This window comes from Acomys minous, assembly GCF_964271855.1.
Source record: "Acomys minous genome assembly, chromosome: 16".
NCBI lineage: Eukaryota > Metazoa > Chordata > Mammalia > Rodentia > Muridae > Acomys > Acomys minous.
Genome location: NC_140498.1, coordinates 59,053,571 through 59,072,187, shown reverse-complemented (window position 1 = coordinate 59,072,187; position 18,617 = coordinate 59,053,571). Strand labels below are relative to the sequence as shown.

Below are 18,617 nucleotides of genomic sequence, written 5' to 3'. Positions count from 1 at the left end.
GACAAAGCACCTATGCAGGCCTTTAAGGAAGCAGGGTCAGGCTGATCTCTTGAGTTTGAGACCGGCCAGGTAGGTCTGTCTAGTAGGCTCTGTCCCAAAGAAGAAAACTGTCCTGTATCAGGAGCCTGTGGTTCGTGTTTTGTCGGCCACATGACAGCAACAGTGCTGATGGCAGAGGGACGAGGCCTCTGGGCAGCTGGAAGCCCCCAAATCCCAAAAATGACAACACCAGCAGAGCAATGCATGAATGAACCAGTCAGTCACCTTTTATTGGACACTAGTTGTCAGGATATAAAGAGTCGCCACAGTGGAATTCTTCGTGGGCGGGGCTGTCGGGCGTGCAGTGCCCTCCGTGGTGACCCCTCAGTGGTACTTCCGTCGCCGCTCGTGTTCTGAAGGTAAGAAAAGCAGCTTCCTACCATGTGTCCACACGACCACACAAACAACAATCACTTGAATCCTTCCTACACGTTTCTTTCAAGTGACTTAGGCCCTGCCACCCAGCCAGTTTGTCCCCACATCAGATGGCTATGCAGGTGTTGCCCTGATGCAGTTAAGCTGGCAAGGGGCTGGCACAGTGAGAGGAGCCCCGGCCTGAGAACAACTCAGGTTTGCTAGAGCACTGTCAATACTGGATCATACCAGTCTTCACATTGGCTGATCGGCGAATGAGGCCACTTTCAGCATTTGTCATCCTATGCTTCCCATGCACTAAACTTCTAGACCGATCCTACCTTATTTCCCTGAGTTCTCTCTTGTGAACTCCCCGCGTAAGGCAATGCCATACATTCCACAGGACTCCGCGGCTGACAAGGTGGCTAGCCCTGCCAGCCAGCACCAGCCTCCCCGGCGGCAGGCAGCTGGGTTGTGCCAGAGTACTTACTGAGCTCCTTGTAAGAAATGCAGTAGCTGAAAACCACATAGGCTGCCAGCACCATGGTAATCCCCGAGATGCTGCCTTTCCGAACGTTGATGTACTTGTTGTAGTACCGGTCATAGCCTGCGACAGAGAAGGCGCTCGTTGCCAAGAATGCTGACAGCACACAGTGCGGTCCCTAGGCCTCGCCCAGCCATCTACTCCGCACTGCACTTACTGATGACGGTGGGCAGTGCAGTTGCCCTGTAGGTCTTTGGCTTTTACCTTGTTAGTCTCTGCTCCCACTCCATCCCCACCTCCAGCCTGCGCCCCAGATTCCAACCCCCAGTAAGGGCCGCCTCACTGCAGCCAGCTAGGTTGGTTGGGTCCTTCATGGCAGCACTGAGTGCCTTAAATACACGCAGCCAGGTGCACTCACCGGAGGCTACAAACATACTCTAGTTAGTGAAAAGAAAGGAAATGACCAGGCGAGATGGAGGCAGGAGGATCTCAAATTGAAGGATATCCTCAGTCACACGCTGAATTTGAGGCCTGCCTATCTTGAGACTCTCATAGCCAAAAAGGGCCAACCTGGTATACAAGTTTTACACCTGCCATGGTTATATATTAAGACCAACAACAAAACAAAAACAGAATGATCTGATTGGGTTGTTTGGTTTGGTTCTTTGGAAATAGGGTTTTTCTGTGTAGCCTTGGCTATCCTGGACTCACTTTGTAGACCAGGCTGGCCTCCACTTCCCTACGTGCTGGGATTACAGGTGTGCAACAACACACTGGGCTGGATATTTTTTGTTGGTTGGTTTTTTGTTTTAATATTTATTTATTTATTTATTTATTTATTTATATATATGAGTGTTCTATTTCAATATATGACAGAAGAGGACATCAAATCCCATTGCAGATGTTCATGAGCCACCACATGGTTGCTAGGAATTGAAATCAGCACCTCTAGTGCACTTAACTGCTGAGCCACCTGTCCAGTCCCTTTTTGTCTTTCAAGACAGTGTTTCTCTGTGTAGGCTTGTCTATCCTGGACTCGCTTTATAGACCAGGCTGGCTTCAAATTCACAGGGATCTACCTGCTTCTGCCTCCTAAGTACTGAGAATACAAGCATGGGCCACTTTGACCAGGCTCAATCTGATAGGTATTAAATTTTTATAATAAGCCGGGCGTGGTGGTGCATGCCTTTAAATCCAGCACTCAGGAGGCAGATCTCTGTGAGTTCGAGGCCAGCCTGGACTACAAAGTGAGTCCAGGACAGCCAAGGCTACACAGAGAAACCCTGTCTCGAAAAACCAAAAAAAAAAAAAAAAAAAAAAAAAAGCAAGGACTGCCTGGGAGGAGCTATGAGCACAGGCCACATTAATTTCCTGGGCAGTTGAAAGTAGACATGGGGGTTAAAGGCAGAATATTATGAAGGCAGAACTGGAAGGAAAGGCTTAAGCCAGGCCAAATCATAGGAACGGTAGCACAGGGTAGCCAGATTAGGAAAACGGGGCCTGACTGTCCGTACTTACTAAGTCTGCAGGCCTGCAGGCCAGGCATGGTACGGCCTGGGATCACCACTATCCCAACTCATTCTCCTCTCAAAGCCTCCTTCTGTTTGTAATTTCTCCTTTTGAGATGAGAGTGTCATGCATCCCAGGCCAGCAAATTCAGTATTTAGCTGAAGGTGACACTGAACCCTGGATCCTCCTGCCTCCAGCTCCCTAGTATAGCAGCAGAAGTGCAGATGTCTGTAACCATGCCTGAATTTTCAGTTTCCTCTAAGACAGAGACACTGATCCAAAGCAATAAAGTTTGGGGCTTTATTTATACAGTGTTCTGCCTGCATATGTGGTTGCTGGGAACTGAACTCGGGACCTCTGGAAATGCAACCCATGCTCTTAACCTCTGAGCCAACTCTCCAACCTGCAATCAAGTTATTTTGAGCTGGGCATGGTGGCACCATTACTTGAGAAGCTGAGGCATGCTGAAGGAAAGTGCAAGGCCAGCTTGAGACTCAGAGCCTCAAAACACAAAAAACATTTCCTAGGCAAAACACCTCAGAGCTCAGCTTTGTTATTTTTATGTTTTGCACACAAATAGTGTGTGTACTCTGACATTCACAGATGTGAGAGCAAAGGGTGTGAAGGCCAGAGGTGGACATCAGGTAGCTTCCTGTCTCTCTCCATCAGGTCTTGAGACAAGGTGGCTCACTGAACTTGGAGCTGACCAATTAGTAGACTAACCAGGGGCCAGTGAGCTCCTGGGAGCCTCTTGTCTCTCAGTGCCCAGACTCCAGGAACACATAGCTCTTTACGTGGGCATTGGGAACCGGGCGTGGTGGCGCACGCCTTTAATCCCAGCACTCGGGAGGCAGAGGCAGGCGGATCGCTGTGAGTTTGAGGCCAGCCTGGTCTACAGAGCGAGTCCAGGATAGCCAAGGCTACACAGAGACCCTGTCTTGAAAAAACAAAAAAACAAACAAACAAACAAACAAACATGGGCATTGGGAACCCAGACCCAAGCCCTCAAGCTTACACAGCAAGCTCAGCCTCGACCGAGCCACTGCCCTAGCCCACAGTCAGCCCTTCATAGGCTCAGGCAAATACAGGAAAATCCAGCGGATCTCCAAACAGCAAGGCCCTGATCACCCAGGTTAACTCACAGTAAAAAAGAGCCCTGAAGCCATGAGCACTGCCTTTGCCTTCAAGCCTATAAGACACCTACCCCGCTGGAAGGCTCCTGCAATCCCACTGGGGGTGAAATTCCGCATTAGGATCCAGCTTGGCAGCTCTCCAAGTTTAACCTCCATGAGCTTCTTGTCCTTCAGTGGCACTGAAAGAAAAACAAAAGCACTGAAAGACCCTTCAGCAGCACAGCACTCTTCCACAAATGCTGCATAGGAATCACGTTGTGAATAAATGAATCACATTAAAGCCACTATTGTAGGCCCAAGCCTATGTAATGGTAGAGCTGCTTAGCAAAAGCTTTAAACAGCAAGGACTGGAGATATGGCTCAGAAGACCTGGGTTCAATTCCCAGCAACACACAACAGCTCACAACTGCCTGTAAACCAGTCACCTTCTGATCTCTGGCACCAGCCATATATGCTGTACACAGACATATATGCAGGCAAAAGCACCCATACATATAAGAAGGAAAAGAAAAGAAAAAGAAAGCTTTATAAATGAACAATCTGTCTAACAGCTTGCGGAGAGTGGCTGTAAAGAAAGAGCTGCGGACCAAAAGAGAGAAACAAATGGAGAGCAGCATAGAGCACTATAAAGCCAACACTTACGCCAAAAATGGTGGCACACACCTATAATCCTGGCTCTTGGGAGGTGTGGACACGGCAAGATGCTGAAGAGTGAACTACAAATAAAACTATGTCTCAAAAAATAAAAACCCACAACATTTGTCTTAGTGATTTACTTTAAAGATTTATTTTGGGGGGCTGGAAAGATGGCTCATTGGTTAAGAGCATTGACTGTTCTTTCAGAGGACGACTGGGGACTCAACTCCCAGTACCCACATGGCTGCTGACAACTGTAACTCCTGTTTCAGGGCATTCACACAGACACACATGCAAGCAAAACACCAATGTGTATAGAATACATATTTTTTAGAATTTTACTTATTTTTATTATATGTACAGGAGTATTTTGCCTGCATGTACATATGTGCACCATCCTCGTGCCTGATCTACAAAGGTCAGAGGAAGGCACCAGATGCCCTGGAGTTACAGATGAATATAAGCCACCACGTGGGAGCTGCGAGCCAAATTCGGCTTCTCTGCAGGAGCAGAAAGTGCTCTTCGCCACTGAGCCATCTCTCCGGCCCCAGATGACACCCCCACTCCCAAATCTTCAATGCTACTAGTAACTGTTATTTCCCTCACTTAAATAAAAAAATCAATATGGGGAGGAAAGATTGAGGGAGGCAGAGGAGTCAAGGGACACCACAAGGAAACCTCCAAAGTCAGCTAAGCTGGGCCCGTCGGGGTCAGAGAGATGGAACTGCCAACCAGAGAGCATGCATGACACAGACTTAGGACAGGTGTGCAGCTGGGTCTTCACGGGCGACTCCTAAGGCAGGAGCGGAGGCTGTCTCTGACGACACTGCCTGACTGTGGTCCCTCCTCCCTAACTGGGCTGCCTTGTCTACCCTCAATAGGATAAGGTGAACCTAACCTTAATGACTTGATATGCCAAAGCTGGCCGAGATCCACGGGAGGCTTCCCCTTTTCTAAGAAGAAGGGGAGGAGGGATGGATGGGGTGGTGAGAGGAAGGGATTGGAAAGAGAGGAAGGTGGGAAGGGAAGCTTCGATGAGAATACAAATTAAGCTGGGCGTGGTGGCGCACACCTGTAATCCCAGCACTCGGGAGGCAGAGGCAGACGGATCTCTGTGAGTTCGAGGCCAGCCTGGTCTACAGAGAGAGTTGCAGGACAGCCAAGACTACCCAGAGAAACCCTATCTTAGATGTTGGGCTCGGTGGTGCACGCCTGTGATCCCAGCACTCGGGAGGCAGAGGCAGTTCGAGGCCAGCCTGGTCTACATGAGTTCAAGGATAGCCAGACTACACAAAGAAACCCTATCTTGAAAAACAAAACCCAAAAGCCCAGCCTGACGGTAGCGGCACACACCTTTAATCCCAGCACTCTGGAGGCAGAGGCAGACGGATCTCTGTGAGTTCAAGGCCAGCCTGGTCTACAGAGGGAGTTCCAAGACAGCCAGAGCAGTTACACAGAGAAACCCTGTCTCAAAACAAACAAACAAACAACAAAGCCTATCTTCTTCACACTCCATTTCTAGCTTCCCAGGATGAGATAAAGAACCCAGAAGCAGGCTGTGTATGGTGGCACAAGACTGGACGCCTAGCGCTCTGAGGAAAGTACAGGAGGGCTGTGGCTGCAAGTTCAAGCCAACCTGGGGGCTACATGGAGAAACCCTGCCTCAAAAGGAAGAGACAGGCACCGTGAACCGGCTAAGCCGACTATTGGAAGGAGAAGCCCACTCCTCAAAACTGTCCTCTAATCAACACACAAGCCCCAGAACTCTCATGACTACACCTTGACACACAATATGTAATCCCAACAGCGCACAGTGAATGAGTGTAAAGATTTACACGCACGTGTTAAGGGAACACCTGCATGTCTGTCACAAGGACATCTTTGCAAAATAATCTCATTTACCATGCGGCCCGCCAACCTAGGTCTGTACCCCAACTAGGCTCTCTCAGGATTTGTGACCTTGAACAGGTCACGTCATCTCAGCAGGCTTATTCAATCCTCGCGCACGTAACACACTGTGTCTGGAACCATCCTCAGCACCTGCTGCTACGCCGTGACCTGAATTTGAACCTCAGCTCCGGGAAGCACAGGGGCTGCGGTAGGTCAAAGTTCAAGTGCCCCCGCCTGTGTTGCAGGAGAAAAAAGCAGCAGCTTAGTCCTCCGCGGAGAGCCGGGGACAAATGGCTCCCGGCCACGCATGTGCAGACCTGGAAGCCGCGGTGAAGTCCCGGGTCGAATGGCACTTATTTCCCACCTCCCTGTGGCCCTGGATCCTGTGCCCGACTCGGGCTTCCAACCCCACGGCCAGGGAATAGCCGAGAACTCACCGAGCGACGCCATCTTGCAGTCCTGGTGTCCGCAAAACCCAGCCGCGCGCGCGAGGGCTGCTGGGAAGGGAGCAAGCACCCGGCGGGCTCTGCGCGCAAAGGCTCACGGGAAGCAGGTCGCCTCTTAGGTAGCGGGAGGCACGCAAGATGTACCTGGAAGGAGAGGGCAGCGCCTTAAAAGTAAAGTCCCCCGCGGACCCTGTATTTTGGGGCGTATCCCGGACAGAAGAAAAGGACAAAAGGGACATTCTGGCTTTCGCTTTGTACATTTGGAACTGTTAAGAGAAACAAGAGGGATTAGGTGTGTGGCTCAGTCCCTGACTGCTTAACGCTCTGGATCCCTTCCTAAGGCTAAAAAGAAAGAAAAGCAGAGAAGACTCGATTACGGGAACATTTTTTAAAAAGATTTATTTATTTATTATTTATACGGTATTCGACCAGGATGTGAGGCAGCAGACCAGAACAGGGCACTGGATCACATTATAGATGGTTGTGAGCCACCTTGTGGTTGCTGGGAATTGAACTCAGGACCTTTGGAAGAGTGGTCAGTGCTGAGCCATCTCTCCAGCGCGTGTCCCCCTCCCCCCCCCCCCCCCCCCGCCTTATTTTTTCCCCCAGAGCTGAAGACCGAACCCAGGGCTTTGCGCTTGCTAGGCAAGCGCTCTACCACTGAGCTAAATCTCCAAACCACCGCCCCCCTTTTTAAATAACCCTCTGCAATTCCTTTTACTTTATCTTCACTGGGCCCAGACCCCAAACCCTTCTGAAATTCCACTCAAGTGTTTTCCACGATAGTTGTAAAGATGCCTCCGCAGTTAACAACTGCTTAAGTTCATCTAAAGTTTGTAGTTTATCTGATCCAAATACAGAAGGTTTAGGTTCAAGGCGTGTTGCAGCCAAAACCGAGCTACCATATATATAGCTACAGGCAACTCTAGCCACCGATTGCCACCTTTGGGCATTCTCTTTGCCAGCCTGGGATACAGCAAGACTGTATGAAATCACAGACAGACTCTTGGCTGAAAATCAATATGTGTTCTAGGTTGCTGTCAAACTTTAAGCCCCAGCAACTCGTGTCGCAATTACATGTGTAATTGTGTACTGTAATTCTGCACTACCTGTATAGACTGACATGACCACTCCATGATATAAAGTTGAACGGTTTTTTGTAGGGAAGATAAGCCTGTTTCTGTTTTGATCCCAAGTGTGGGATGGGGAAGAGAGCAGGATGTTTGACTTAGAACTACTTCATCGGGGAGCTTGGTGACAAACATCCTTGAACAGACTGAAAGTGACCTTTATTTCTCTTTTCTTTTCTTTCTTTTTTTTTTTGTGACCTTTATTTTCATTTTTTATTTTTTGGTTTTCCAAGACAGGGTCTCTGTGTAGCCCTGGCTGTCATGGACTCACTTTGTAGACCAGGCTGGCCTTGAACTTACGTCAATCCACCTGCCTCTGCCTCCCAAGTGCTAGGAGTACAGATGTTTACCACCAAACCCTGCTTCTTCTCACAACTGTTCAGTCGGCCTGTATTTAGAGGACAGTGTAGATCCAATAGCAGAGGTTCAGCTCTAAATGTTTTCGACTTTTCAGGATCTTAGCGAGCAAGAGAGTGGGGCAGTGGCAGTGCATTCCTTTGATCCCAGGGAGTCAGAGGCAAGTGGATCTCTTGAGTTCAAGGCCAGCCAGGGCTACACATAGAAACCCTGGCTGGGGGTAGGGGCCAGGAGGGGTCTGCTTCAAGGGTCCTATTGATCTCATTATGTGACTTCTGATTAGACTTGTTGCTACACAACTAAAGGCCACCTTCCAGCCACTTACAGGTTTAGTCTTATGGGAAAGCTGGACAGAGTGGTACACTGCAGTAATCCCAGAGAGCTTTAGGCAGATGATCACTGTGAATTTGAAACCAGCCTGGGCTGGATTAAAGACATGTACCACCACGCTCAGCTTTCGAGGCCACTGCTTTGATCTTGGTACACAGTATGATCTTCCAGCCCTAGGGATCACTCCTGTAATAAGGCTTCAAAGCAAAGTAGAACCATGTCCAGGCTTTGGGGCATTTTTTAAAAAATATTTATTTAGAGCCAGGCATGGTGGCACACTTCGGAGGCAGAGACAGGAAGATCTCTGTGAATTTGAGGCCCGCCTGGTCTACAAAGCGAGTTCAGGACAGAGAAATTCTGTCTTAAAATATAAAACCAAACAAAGAGCGAGCAGTATTTGTCACCCTAAATGCAGAGCCACTATCATTCCTGCTCTTTAACCCTTACTTTTTTTTTTTGAGGGGGGAAGTTTCAAGACAGGGTTTCTCTGTGTAGCCTTGACTTTCGTGGACTTGCTTTGTAGACCATACTGGCCTCGAACTCACAGCAATCCGCCTGCCTCTGCCTCCCACGGACTGGGACTAAGGCGTACACCACCATGCCCGGCTCTTAACCCTCTCAAACAGGTTACCACTTCATCTTTTGGAAAGCTATTTACTTATTCCTCCTCTGCCTTTGTGTGTGTATGTGTGTATAATTTGAAACAATTTTGGGCCAACAAGATGTCTCAGTGGGTAAAGACACTTGCTGTCGAGCCTACTGACCTGAGGTCATCCCTGGAGTCTACAGGTGGTAGAAGAGAGCCAGCTTTCGTCTGACCTCTACATACACACTATGTATGTACCCCAGTAAATGTGTATTAGTGTGTGAATGTGCGCTTGATGTGTTTTGTTTTTTTTAGCAAAAAAAATTTTTTTTAAATTTTCCTGAAGTAAATGCTTGCTTGATGTGTTTTTAAGTGTGCATGTATAGAGGTCTGTAGAGTCCGTTTCTGTCCACCTGTCCACCATGAAGATCCAGGGATCAAATTCAGGTAGCTGGGCTTACATGGCAAGTACCTTTACCTGCTGAGCCCATAAATTCTTTTTTCAAAACAGTTTCTCTGTGTAACTCTGGCTGGCTTAGAACTCCCTTTGTAGCCCAGGTTGGCCTTGAACTCTGAGATCTGCCTGCTGCTGCCCCAAGTGCTGGCACTAAAGGAGTATGCTATAATACCTGGCTCCATGGAATTCTTTGTAAAACCATGTATTAAGTTTCAAATCAAGCCCAGCCATGGTGGCACAAGCCTTTAATCCCAGCAGAGGGAGATGGATCTGTGAGTTCCAGACTAGCTTGGTCGGCATACACAGTGTGTTCCAAGACAGCCAGAGCTGCACAGGGAGGCCCTGTCTCAACAAACAAACAGGGTCTGGAGAGATGGCTCAGCGGTTAAAAGCACTGACTGCTCTTCTAGAGATTCTAAATTCAATTCCCAGTGAGCACAAAGTGACTTACAACCATCTATAATATGATCTGATGCCCTCTTCTGGCCTGCAGGTTTATATGCAGGCAGAGCACTGTATACATAATAATAATAATAAATAAAATAAATCTTTAAAACCAACCAAACAAATAAAACCAAACAAACAAAAAGGCTCAAATCAAATCTAACCTGTCTTGTGTGAGAGGCCAAGGGAATCTATTTATGAGTAACTAAAATATTCCCAATGACAAAAAATGTAGTTTCTGGACAAAGAAACAACTGAGTAATCAAAATGCAACTCACGATTGCCGTGGTGGTACACACTTTTAATCTCAGAGCACAGGAGGTGAAGGCAGAAGCAGACTGATCTCTGAGGTTGAGGCCAGACTGGTCTGTACAACTACTACCAGTTCTACAGTGAGACCTTTTCACAAAAATAGCAACAGTAAAAAACCACCACATAGGGCATGCAGAGCTATAGGAAAGCTAGGAGACTGTATTTCGGTGGATTCTTTGGTGTCGGAAAAGGTGTGTACTCTGTCTAAATCTTTCACCACACTGAAGACATTTATAAGGTTTTTCTCCCGTGTGAGTTCTATGGTGTTTAATGAGGGTTGCGCTCTGACTGAAGCTCTTCCCACAGACAAAACACACATAGGGCTTCTCTCCTGTGTGGACTCTCTGATGTTTGAAGAGGTCTGAGCGCTGTTTGAAGCTCTTCTCACAGTCCTCACATTTATACGGCCTCTCCCCTTTGTGGAGTCTCTGATGTCTGGGAAGACTGGAAGGATGCAAGGTCTCCCCGCACTCCTCACACTGACAGCACCTCTCCCTGGCGTGGGTTCTCTGGTGCCGACTGAGATGTGAGCTCTGCCTGAAGCACTCCCCGCATTCCGGGCACGCGTATGGCTTCTCACCTGTGTGCGTCCGCTGGTGTTTCACAAGGGCAGCACTCTGACTGAAGCCTTTCCCACACTCTTGGCACCGATAGGGCTTCTCACCGGTGTGGGTCCTCTGGTGTTTGAAGAGGTCTGAGCGCTGTCTGAAGCTCTTCTCGCAGCTCTCACATTTGTAGCGCTTGTCTTCATGGACATGTCTCTGGGTCTCAGGAAGGCCCAGACCACTGTCAACAGACTTGTGAGGCTTCCCTGTATGCCATTTCCCACTTCCCAAGCCTTGTTTGTGGGCCCCAAATTCACCATTGGTACCGAGCCTCTCTGCTGTCTGGATGTGCTGAACAAGGGCAGAGCTGGCACTGTAACCAAATTCATTATTTTTAGAAACCCCTTCTTCCTTGGACACACCCATGAGATGGAAGATGGAGGTGGGCCCTTGCTCTCCAGGAGAACTCTGGAGTTGCAGTACTACAGCATCTTTTGGCAGCTTTTCTTCCCAGTCCTCAAAGCTGTCACCACACTTGGTAACTAGTGGGCCCTTTCCCGGGGATGCTTCTTGTAACAATGCCTGTGGCTCCTCCTCCTTGAAAATTTCTTGCTTTGGAATCAAGTCAGTGTTCACAGCTCTAGTTTCCAAACCTGAAACATGAAAATAAAAGCTACTGTTACCTCACTGCTACGTAACAGGAATAGACGTGCTGGTAAGAGAAAGCGCCTCTAACTGGCTCCTGAGTGTTACCAGACTCCTTACGTGAAACACAATGAGCCCATGGGGTGTGCACCATGCCTGTAAGAGCAAGGAGTGTTCCTCTGTACTTGGACCTACAGCTACCAAAGCAGTCTTCCCTGGTTCCACTGCACTGCTACATATCACTATACTGAGAGGCAGAAATAGAAAGGATGCTGGCACACACTGTGTAGCTTTTATCTCATGAATGTGGAACAGATAATAGAAGACGGTCTCCCCATGATGAGATATAATGGACCCAGCTGGTGACTCCCATATCTGAAGGTGAAGTCTCAGTGGGCAGTCAATCTAAGATTGATTGAAGCTTTATGAAAATTGTCATCTGAAGCCGGGTATGCATGTCTTTAATCCCAGCACTCGGGAGGCAGAGGCCAGCCTGGTCTACAAAGTGAGTCCAGGGCAGCCAAGGCCACATAGAGAAACCCTGTCTCAAGAAACAAAAAAAACCAAACCAAACAAAACAAAACAAATGTCCTCTGAGCCGGGCGGCGCAGTGGTGCACACCCTTAATCCCAGCACTTAGGAAGCACAGGCAGGTGGATCTCTGAGTTTGAGGCCAGCCTGGTCTACAAAGCGAGTCCAGGACAGCCAGGGCTACACAGAGAAACCCTGCCTCAAAAAAACAAAAACAAACAAACAAAAAGAACAAGTGAAAAAAAAATTAAAGACCAGGTGTAATAGCATACATCCATAATCCCAGCATTCAGAAAGCCAAGGTGGATCCCTGTGGGTTCAACTGGCCTAGTCTACACAGTAAGTTCCATGCCAGCCAGAGTTACACTTAACTGGGGCTGGCTTACAGTTCATCATGGCGGGAAGCACGGCAACGTGCAGGCAGACGTGGTGCTGGAGAGGAGTGCAGAGTTCTACATCCAGAGCAGTGGGCAGCAGATGGGGACTGGCACACTGGCACACCTTGAGTATATACAACCTCAAAGCCCGCCTCTACAGTGACACACCTCCTCCAACAAGGCCACGCCTCCTAACAGCGCCACTCCCTATGGCCAAGCATTCAAACACACAAGTCTATACCTAGCAAACCACCACAGCCTGTGGTCACAACTGATGCACTACCTAGATCAAATCGGCCTGAGGGCCCTCTGTGGGGAATTACCTTGATTCTTAATTGATATAGGAGGGCAAAGCCATTGTGGAGATACCATCCCTAAGCAAGTTAGTCCTGGACTGTAAGGAGAGCTGGCTGAAGGGGCTGGCAGGACGTCTCAGTGGGGAAAAACACCTACAGCAAGCCTGATAGCTTAAGTCTCATGATCCTCAGGCTACACGCAGTGGAAGAAGAAAATCTTCCCCCCACAGGGTGTCTTCTGATCTATACACACACAGTGACACAGGCACACACACAACACAAATAAGATTAAAGATGAAAAGTTTTTTGTTTTTTGTTGTTGTTTTTTTTAAGATTTGTTTATTTATTTATTATACAGTACTCTGCTTGCATGTGTGCCACACCCCAGAAGAAGGCACCAGATCTCATTGTAGATGGTTGTGAGCCACCATGTGGTTGCTGGGAATTGAACTCAGGACCTTTGGAAGAACAGACAGTGCTCTTAACCTCTGAGCCATCTCTCCAGCTCCAGCCCCGAAAAGTTTTTTTTTTTAACTACCTGTTGTTTAAAAAGAAATGCTAATGGGGCTGGAGAGATGGCTCAGAGGTTAAGAACACTGGCTGGTCTCCCAAAAGTCCTAAGTTCAACTCCCAGCACCCACGTGGTGGCTCACAACCATCTATAATGAGATCTGGTGCCCTCTTCTGGCCTGCAGGCATTACATGTAGGTCAAATACTGTATAAATAATAAATAAATAAATCATAAAAAAATAAAAATAAAAGGAATGCTAGCTGAGGCTAAGGCAGCCTGCAACCAGCACCCTTCATGGTTGCCACTGTTCCTCCTTGGCTGTGAAGTGAGCAGGCCTGCTCTTAGGCTCCTGCCTTGACTTGTTGCAGTGGCCTGGTCTTGAGAACTTTGTCACAGTTCTTTGAATCAAGAGCAGCTACCCGACATGAGCCACACGGACTACAACTCACCAGAGAGCAACACTTACCGGGCACAACTGTGCTCCCAGAGTCCTCTATGCTCTCTCTGCAGAAACCCTTCCGAGCGGCAGCCAGCTGCTCCCACTCTTCCCAGGTCAGAGATTCAGCCACATCCTTGAAGGTCAGGATGCCCTACAACAGCACAACATCAGGTTGGAGAGATGGCTCAGCAGTTAAGCACACTCATTGTCTGCCCCTCCAGAGCTCCTGAGTTCATGCAGGCAGAGCACTGTGTACATAATAATAATTAGTTAAAAAAAAAAAAAAAAGAGGCCGGGCGTGGTGTTGCACGCCTTTAATCCCAGCACTCAGGAAGCAGAGGCAGGCGGATCACTGTGAGTTCGAGGCCAGACTGGACTACAAAGCGAGTCTAGGACAGCCAAGGCTACACAGAAAGATGCTGTCTCAAAAAACCAAAAAAAAAAAAAAAAAAAAAAAAAAAGAACAGCACAAGATCTCCATTTGGCACACATGAGCACTAGTCTAAAGGGGGAGTGAGGAGCTAGTGTGCGTCAGGTAACAGCCACAGATGCTGAGTGACTGGGCCCAAATCTTCACTCCCAAGGTGACTGGATTTAGACTAAGACATTCGAGCATTTCCAGACAGCTTTGACGGTGGAGGGAAGGTCAACCCAGATAGGCTGACACACTGCACTGAATGAACAGGCAAGGGGAGCACTCACATTCACCTCCTTCTCACCACTAACTGTGAAACTGGTGACCGGCCACACCCCTGTCATGCCTTCCTGACCTCAGACTGTAGCTCTTCTTAAACCTTCACCCAAAATTAAGCCCTTCCCGCATGTTGCTCTTGGCACACCATTCTCACTAGAAGGCCATATCCTCCTCTAATCTTGGAAAGCCTTTCTGTGGATCAGCTATGACAGTTTAAGGTGTGAGCAAAATATCTGAGTTCTATCACTGTGACTTATCAAAATGGAAAGTAAAGCTGGGATGTGGCTCAGTTCAAGAGCACTGCCTGGCATGCGGGAAGCAGAGCTCTATTCCCAGCAGCATATAAACTAGATGTGACAGCAAACACTTGTAATCCCAGAGCTCAATAGGCGGAGGCAGAAAGATCAGAAATTCTAGGGTCATCCTCTTCTCCCTGCAAAGTGAGTTGTTCTAGGGCAGCCTAGGTAGAGGGTGCAGATGCAGGGGAGTGTCCCTGCGAGCTTTAGCTCGCCCAGACCTCTTTCTGCATCCTGGCTCTGCTTTCTCATTACTAGGAAGTGAATATATCTGCTGCAGCATAGCCTACTGTGATGGCGCTCTGCCTTACCTCAAGCCCAGAAACAATGAATCCAGCCAACTATGGACTCGTTAACTTCTTCTTTTTTTAAAAATTTTATTTATTTATTGTATATGAGTGCTTTATCTGCAGAAGAGGGCATCAGATCACATTATACCTGGTTTTTTTGAGCCACCATGTGGTTGCTGGGAATTGAACTCAGGACCTCTGGAAGAGCAGGCGGTGCTCTTAACCACTGAGCTATCTCTCCAGCACGACTCGTTAACTTCTAAACCCCTGGATCACAGTGAATCTTGTGTTCCTTACGTTGTCTTGGGTACCTGTCACAGTGACAAACTGACTAAACACGGTATGTCCATGTACATGGCTAACACGTGTATACTGACGTTGGCTAAGTTCCCTGTATCTAAAATGCTTGTGAGCAAAACTGCTCACAATTTCAGACTTCTCACAGTTCAGTCAGGGATTAAATGGGTGCTCCAGCATTTTCCTAATCTGAGATCCCAAAATCTGACATGTTTGACTGTATGCCACCCCCCCCCAGACTTAAGTATTAGCTCAAAAGTCAGGTTTGAGTGCTCAGGTGGAAAAACTTCCTGTGCCATGGCTAAAACATGAAATGGGATTTTGAGGGAGGATATGGGAAATATTTCAAGATTAACTTCAGGGGCTGGAGAGATGAATCTGAAGTTAAGAGTGCTTCCTGCGCTTCCAGGATGACTGAGGTCAGCCTGCAGCACCCACATCAGGCACCTTACAACACCCGGTGATTCCAGCTTCAGGGATCCCATACCCTGTCCGGTGCTCCTTGAGCACTCCCACGCATGTGGCATACATTCACACACACACAGTCACGCACGTGAAAATGTTAAAAAACAAAAAAGATTGTAGATTGTGCCGGGCGTGGTGGCGGCGGCGCACGCCTTTAATCCCAGCACTCGGGAGACAGAGGCAGGTGGATCGCTGTGAGTTCGAGGCTAGCCTGGTCTACAAAGTGAGTCCAGGACAGTCAAGGCTACACAGAGAAACCCTGTCTCGAAAAACCAAAAAAAAAAAAAAAAATTGTAGATTTTATTTCAAAAGGCACATTTGAGCCTCCCACCCACCCTCCCACTCGTGTGTATGTGTGCGCGCGCGCGGGACTCAGATCCCCTGAAACTAGTGTTACAGGTGGGTGTGTGCCACCGTCCACGGGTGTGGGGGACACTGAACTCAACCTCTGCCACGAGCAGCCCAGGGACTGGACCGGTAAACCACGTCTCCGGCACCACCTTGGAGCCCGCGCGCATCTCACCGGTTGGGAGGCCCGGTCCAGGGCTCTCTGCAGAGTCCGCGCCAAGGCCGCAGCCTCCTCCCCGCTTTCGGGGCAGTGGTCCCGCACGCAGGCCTGGAGCTCCTGCGGCAGGATGGTGAGGAACTGCTCCAGCACCAGCAGCTCCAGGATCTGCTCCTTGGAGCGCAGCTCGGGCCTCAGCCAGCGCCGGCACAGCTCCCAAAGGCGGCTCAGCGCCTCCTCAGGCCCGGCCACTTCCTGGTAGCGCAACTGCCTGAACTGCTTGCGAGAAGCTTCGGGGTTCTGCCAATCCCCGGATCCGGAGCACTCCTCACTCCCGGGGGCGTCCTCCTCCACCTTCACCGTACACGGCCGGGCCCCGAGAGATGGCGCGGCGGCCACAGAGCCCGCAGCCATTGGAGCCTACGGACCGTCCAACACGAACTTGTTTTCTAGAAGAGCAAAACCCAACGGCCTCGCGGTCCTTTCCTGAAGCCGGGGCGTACTGCTACCCTCTCCCGACAACGAGGCCCCGAGCAGGTCGCTATCGCCGCGGCACACCCGCCCCCATCGCCTTTACTTCTCACTTTAGCCGCTGACAGGAAAAATAAAAATAAATAAATAAAACAAATCAGACCGGAAGTGCGTCACTGCCCCGCCCCCCGCCGCCCGGGGCTGTCTTTTCAAGGTCTCTCTACTCGCTGGAGGACTAAGATGAGTCTCAATGGTTCGTCTTCCTCATTGACCTGGAAAGAACGACCTTTAAAAAAAATAGTATACTGAGTATTTTTGCATCAATGATAGGCTGTGACCATATGGTGGAGGAGGAGCTCCCTTTCTGTCACAGACCTAGGGGAGGGGAATAGGGTGAAAGAGGGAGGAACAGGACGATACAAGTGGAGATAACAATTGAGAATAAATTAAATAAAATTTAAATTATATAGCCGGGCGTGGTGGCGCACGCCTATAATCCCGGCACTCGGGAGGCAGAGGCAGGTGGATCACTGTGAGTTCGAGGCCAGCCTGGTCTACAAAGCGAGTCCAGGACAGCCAAGGCTACACAGAGAAACCCTGTCTCGAAAAACCAAAAAAAAAAAAAAAAAAAAAAAAAAAAAAAAAAAATTTAAATTATATATATAATTATTTATACTATATATAAAACGGGTGGGGGTGGGGCCTACACAAAGAAACCCTGCCTTGGAAAAAAATCAAAAGTAAATAAATAAATAAATAAATAAATAGGTGTGCTGGAGAGATAGCTCAGCTGCTCTTACAGTAGATTGCGATTTGGGGATCTGGGTTCGATTCCCTGATCCCACAATATGGTGGAGACGCCTACATGCCTGCAAAACAAATACACACACACATTTAATTAATTTGTAAAGTTGTTTTTGGAGACAGGATTTTTTGTTTTGTTTTGTTTTGTTTTTTTGTTTTTCAAGACAGGGTTTCTCTGTGTAGCCTTGGCAATCCTGGACTCACTTTATAGACCAGGCTGGCCTCGAACTCACAGAGATCCACCTGCCTCTGCCTCCCGGGATTAAAGGCGTGCGCCACCACGCCCAGCTGGAGACAGGACTCTTTTTGTGTAGCCTTCGCTATCCTTGGCTAGCTCTGTAGACCAGGCTGGCTTTGAACTCACAGAAATCGGCCTGCCTCTGCGTTCCAAGTGCTGGGATTAAAGGCACCACCATCACCTGCCTAAATAAATAAATAAATTAATATTTTAAAACGGTTTATTGTTATTCTAGAGTACTGGCATTTAATTCTGACACTTAGCTCCAATCCCAAGAGATCTGACGCCCTCTTGTGATGCATAGACATAATGCAGGCAAGACTCTCATACGTTTAAACACAACTTCAAAGAAAAAAAAAAGGTGACACGTGGCTAGTGGTACTAACTTTTAATTTCAGAACTCGGGAGCTGGGGGAAGGTGGAGCACGTTGAATTTGAGGCCAACCTGGTCTAACATGATGAGTTTTAGGCCAGCCAGAGCTACATAGTGAGACCCTATCTTGAAGAAAGAAGGAAAAAAAAAGTCTGAGCAAGATTATTTCTAATTCACATGTTGCAGTTTATACAGAGGCCAAAAGAGGGCAGCAGACACCCTAGAACTAGAGTTCCTGACCTGTAAGCGCCGAGATCATCTGGTGGGAAAACAAAACAGGAACAATACACCTTGTAGGCTAAGGATTCCGTTTGCAGCTAAGACACTTAAAAATAAATCCCTAGGGCTGGAGAGATGGCTCAGAGGTTAAGAGCACTGTCTGTTCTTCCAAAGGTCCTGAGTTCAATTCCCAGCAACCCCATGGCGGCTCACAACCATCTACAATGAGATCTGGTGCCCTCTTCTGGCGGGCAGGCATACATGCGAGTAGAGTATGTTTAAATAATAAATAAATAAATATTTTAAAATAAATAAGTAAATTCCTGTTTGTCCTGTGCAGGTTAAGGTTGCTGTTTGTAGTTAAAGAATATGTTCCTGTTTGTCCTGTGCGCTAAATCCTTGTAGGTTTAAGATTTCTATTTGTGATTAAGAATAAGTTTCTGAGGCTAATCCCAGCACTCGGGAGGCAGAGGCATGTGAATCTCTGTGGGTTCGAGGCCAGCCCGGTCTACA

The 18,617-nt window shown here is 48.3% G+C and overlaps 2 protein-coding genes across 2 annotated transcripts; both read right to left on the bottom strand.

Annotated features, from left to right (window-relative positions):
• Positions 1-236: 236 nt before the first annotated feature.
• ATP5MF (ATP synthase membrane subunit f) lies at positions 237-6,634 on the bottom strand. Its single transcript, XM_084761838.1, has 4 exons — positions 6,483-6,634; positions 3,591-3,698; positions 884-1,000; positions 237-392 (listed from the first exon to the last, which is right to left on the bottom strand). Exons 1-4 carry the CDS (start codon positions 6,493-6,495, stop codon positions 364-366), a joined length of 267 nt encoding a protein of 88 aa, XP_084617964.1. The 5' UTR covers positions 6,496-6,634; the 3' UTR covers positions 237-363.
• A 2,947-nt stretch (positions 6,635-9,581) lies between these two features.
• Positions 9,582-16,622, bottom strand: ZNF394 (zinc finger protein 394). Its single transcript, XM_084761778.1, has 3 exons — positions 16,018-16,622; positions 13,480-13,603; positions 9,582-11,305 (listed from the first exon to the last, which is right to left on the bottom strand). Exons 1-3 carry the CDS (start codon positions 16,411-16,413, stop codon positions 10,257-10,259), a joined length of 1,569 nt encoding a protein of 522 aa, XP_084617904.1. The 5' UTR covers positions 16,414-16,622; the 3' UTR covers positions 9,582-10,256.
• Between the last annotated feature and the right edge of the window lie 1,995 nt (positions 16,623-18,617).

What these genes read in the sequence shown, in the direction of transcription:
- ATP5MF (XM_084761838.1), bottom strand. An exon ending in TGCAGGAGCCTTCCAGCGGG is followed by an intron (nt 1,001 to 3,590) that starts GTAGGTGTCTTA and finishes TCTCTGTCGCAG; the next exon opens with GCTATGACCGGTACTACAAC. An exon ending in CATTTCTTACAAGGAGCTCA is followed by an intron (nt 393 to 883) that starts GTAAGTACTCTG and finishes TCTTACCTTCAG; the next exon opens with AACACGAGCGGCGACGGAAG.
- ZNF394 (XM_084761778.1), bottom strand. Translation starts at nt 16,413, where the DNA reads ATGGCTGCGGGCTCTGTGGCCGCCGCGCCATCTCTCGGGGCCCGGCCG. An exon ending in TGGACCGGGCCTCCCAACCG is followed by an intron (nt 13,604 to 16,017) that starts GTGAGATGCGCG and finishes GTGCTGTTGTAG; the next exon opens with GGCATCCTGACCTTCAAGGA. An exon ending in TGGGAGCACAGTTGTGCCCG is followed by an intron (nt 11,306 to 13,479) that starts GTAAGTGTTGCT and finishes TTCATGTTTCAG; the next exon opens with GTTTGGAAACTAGAGCTGTG.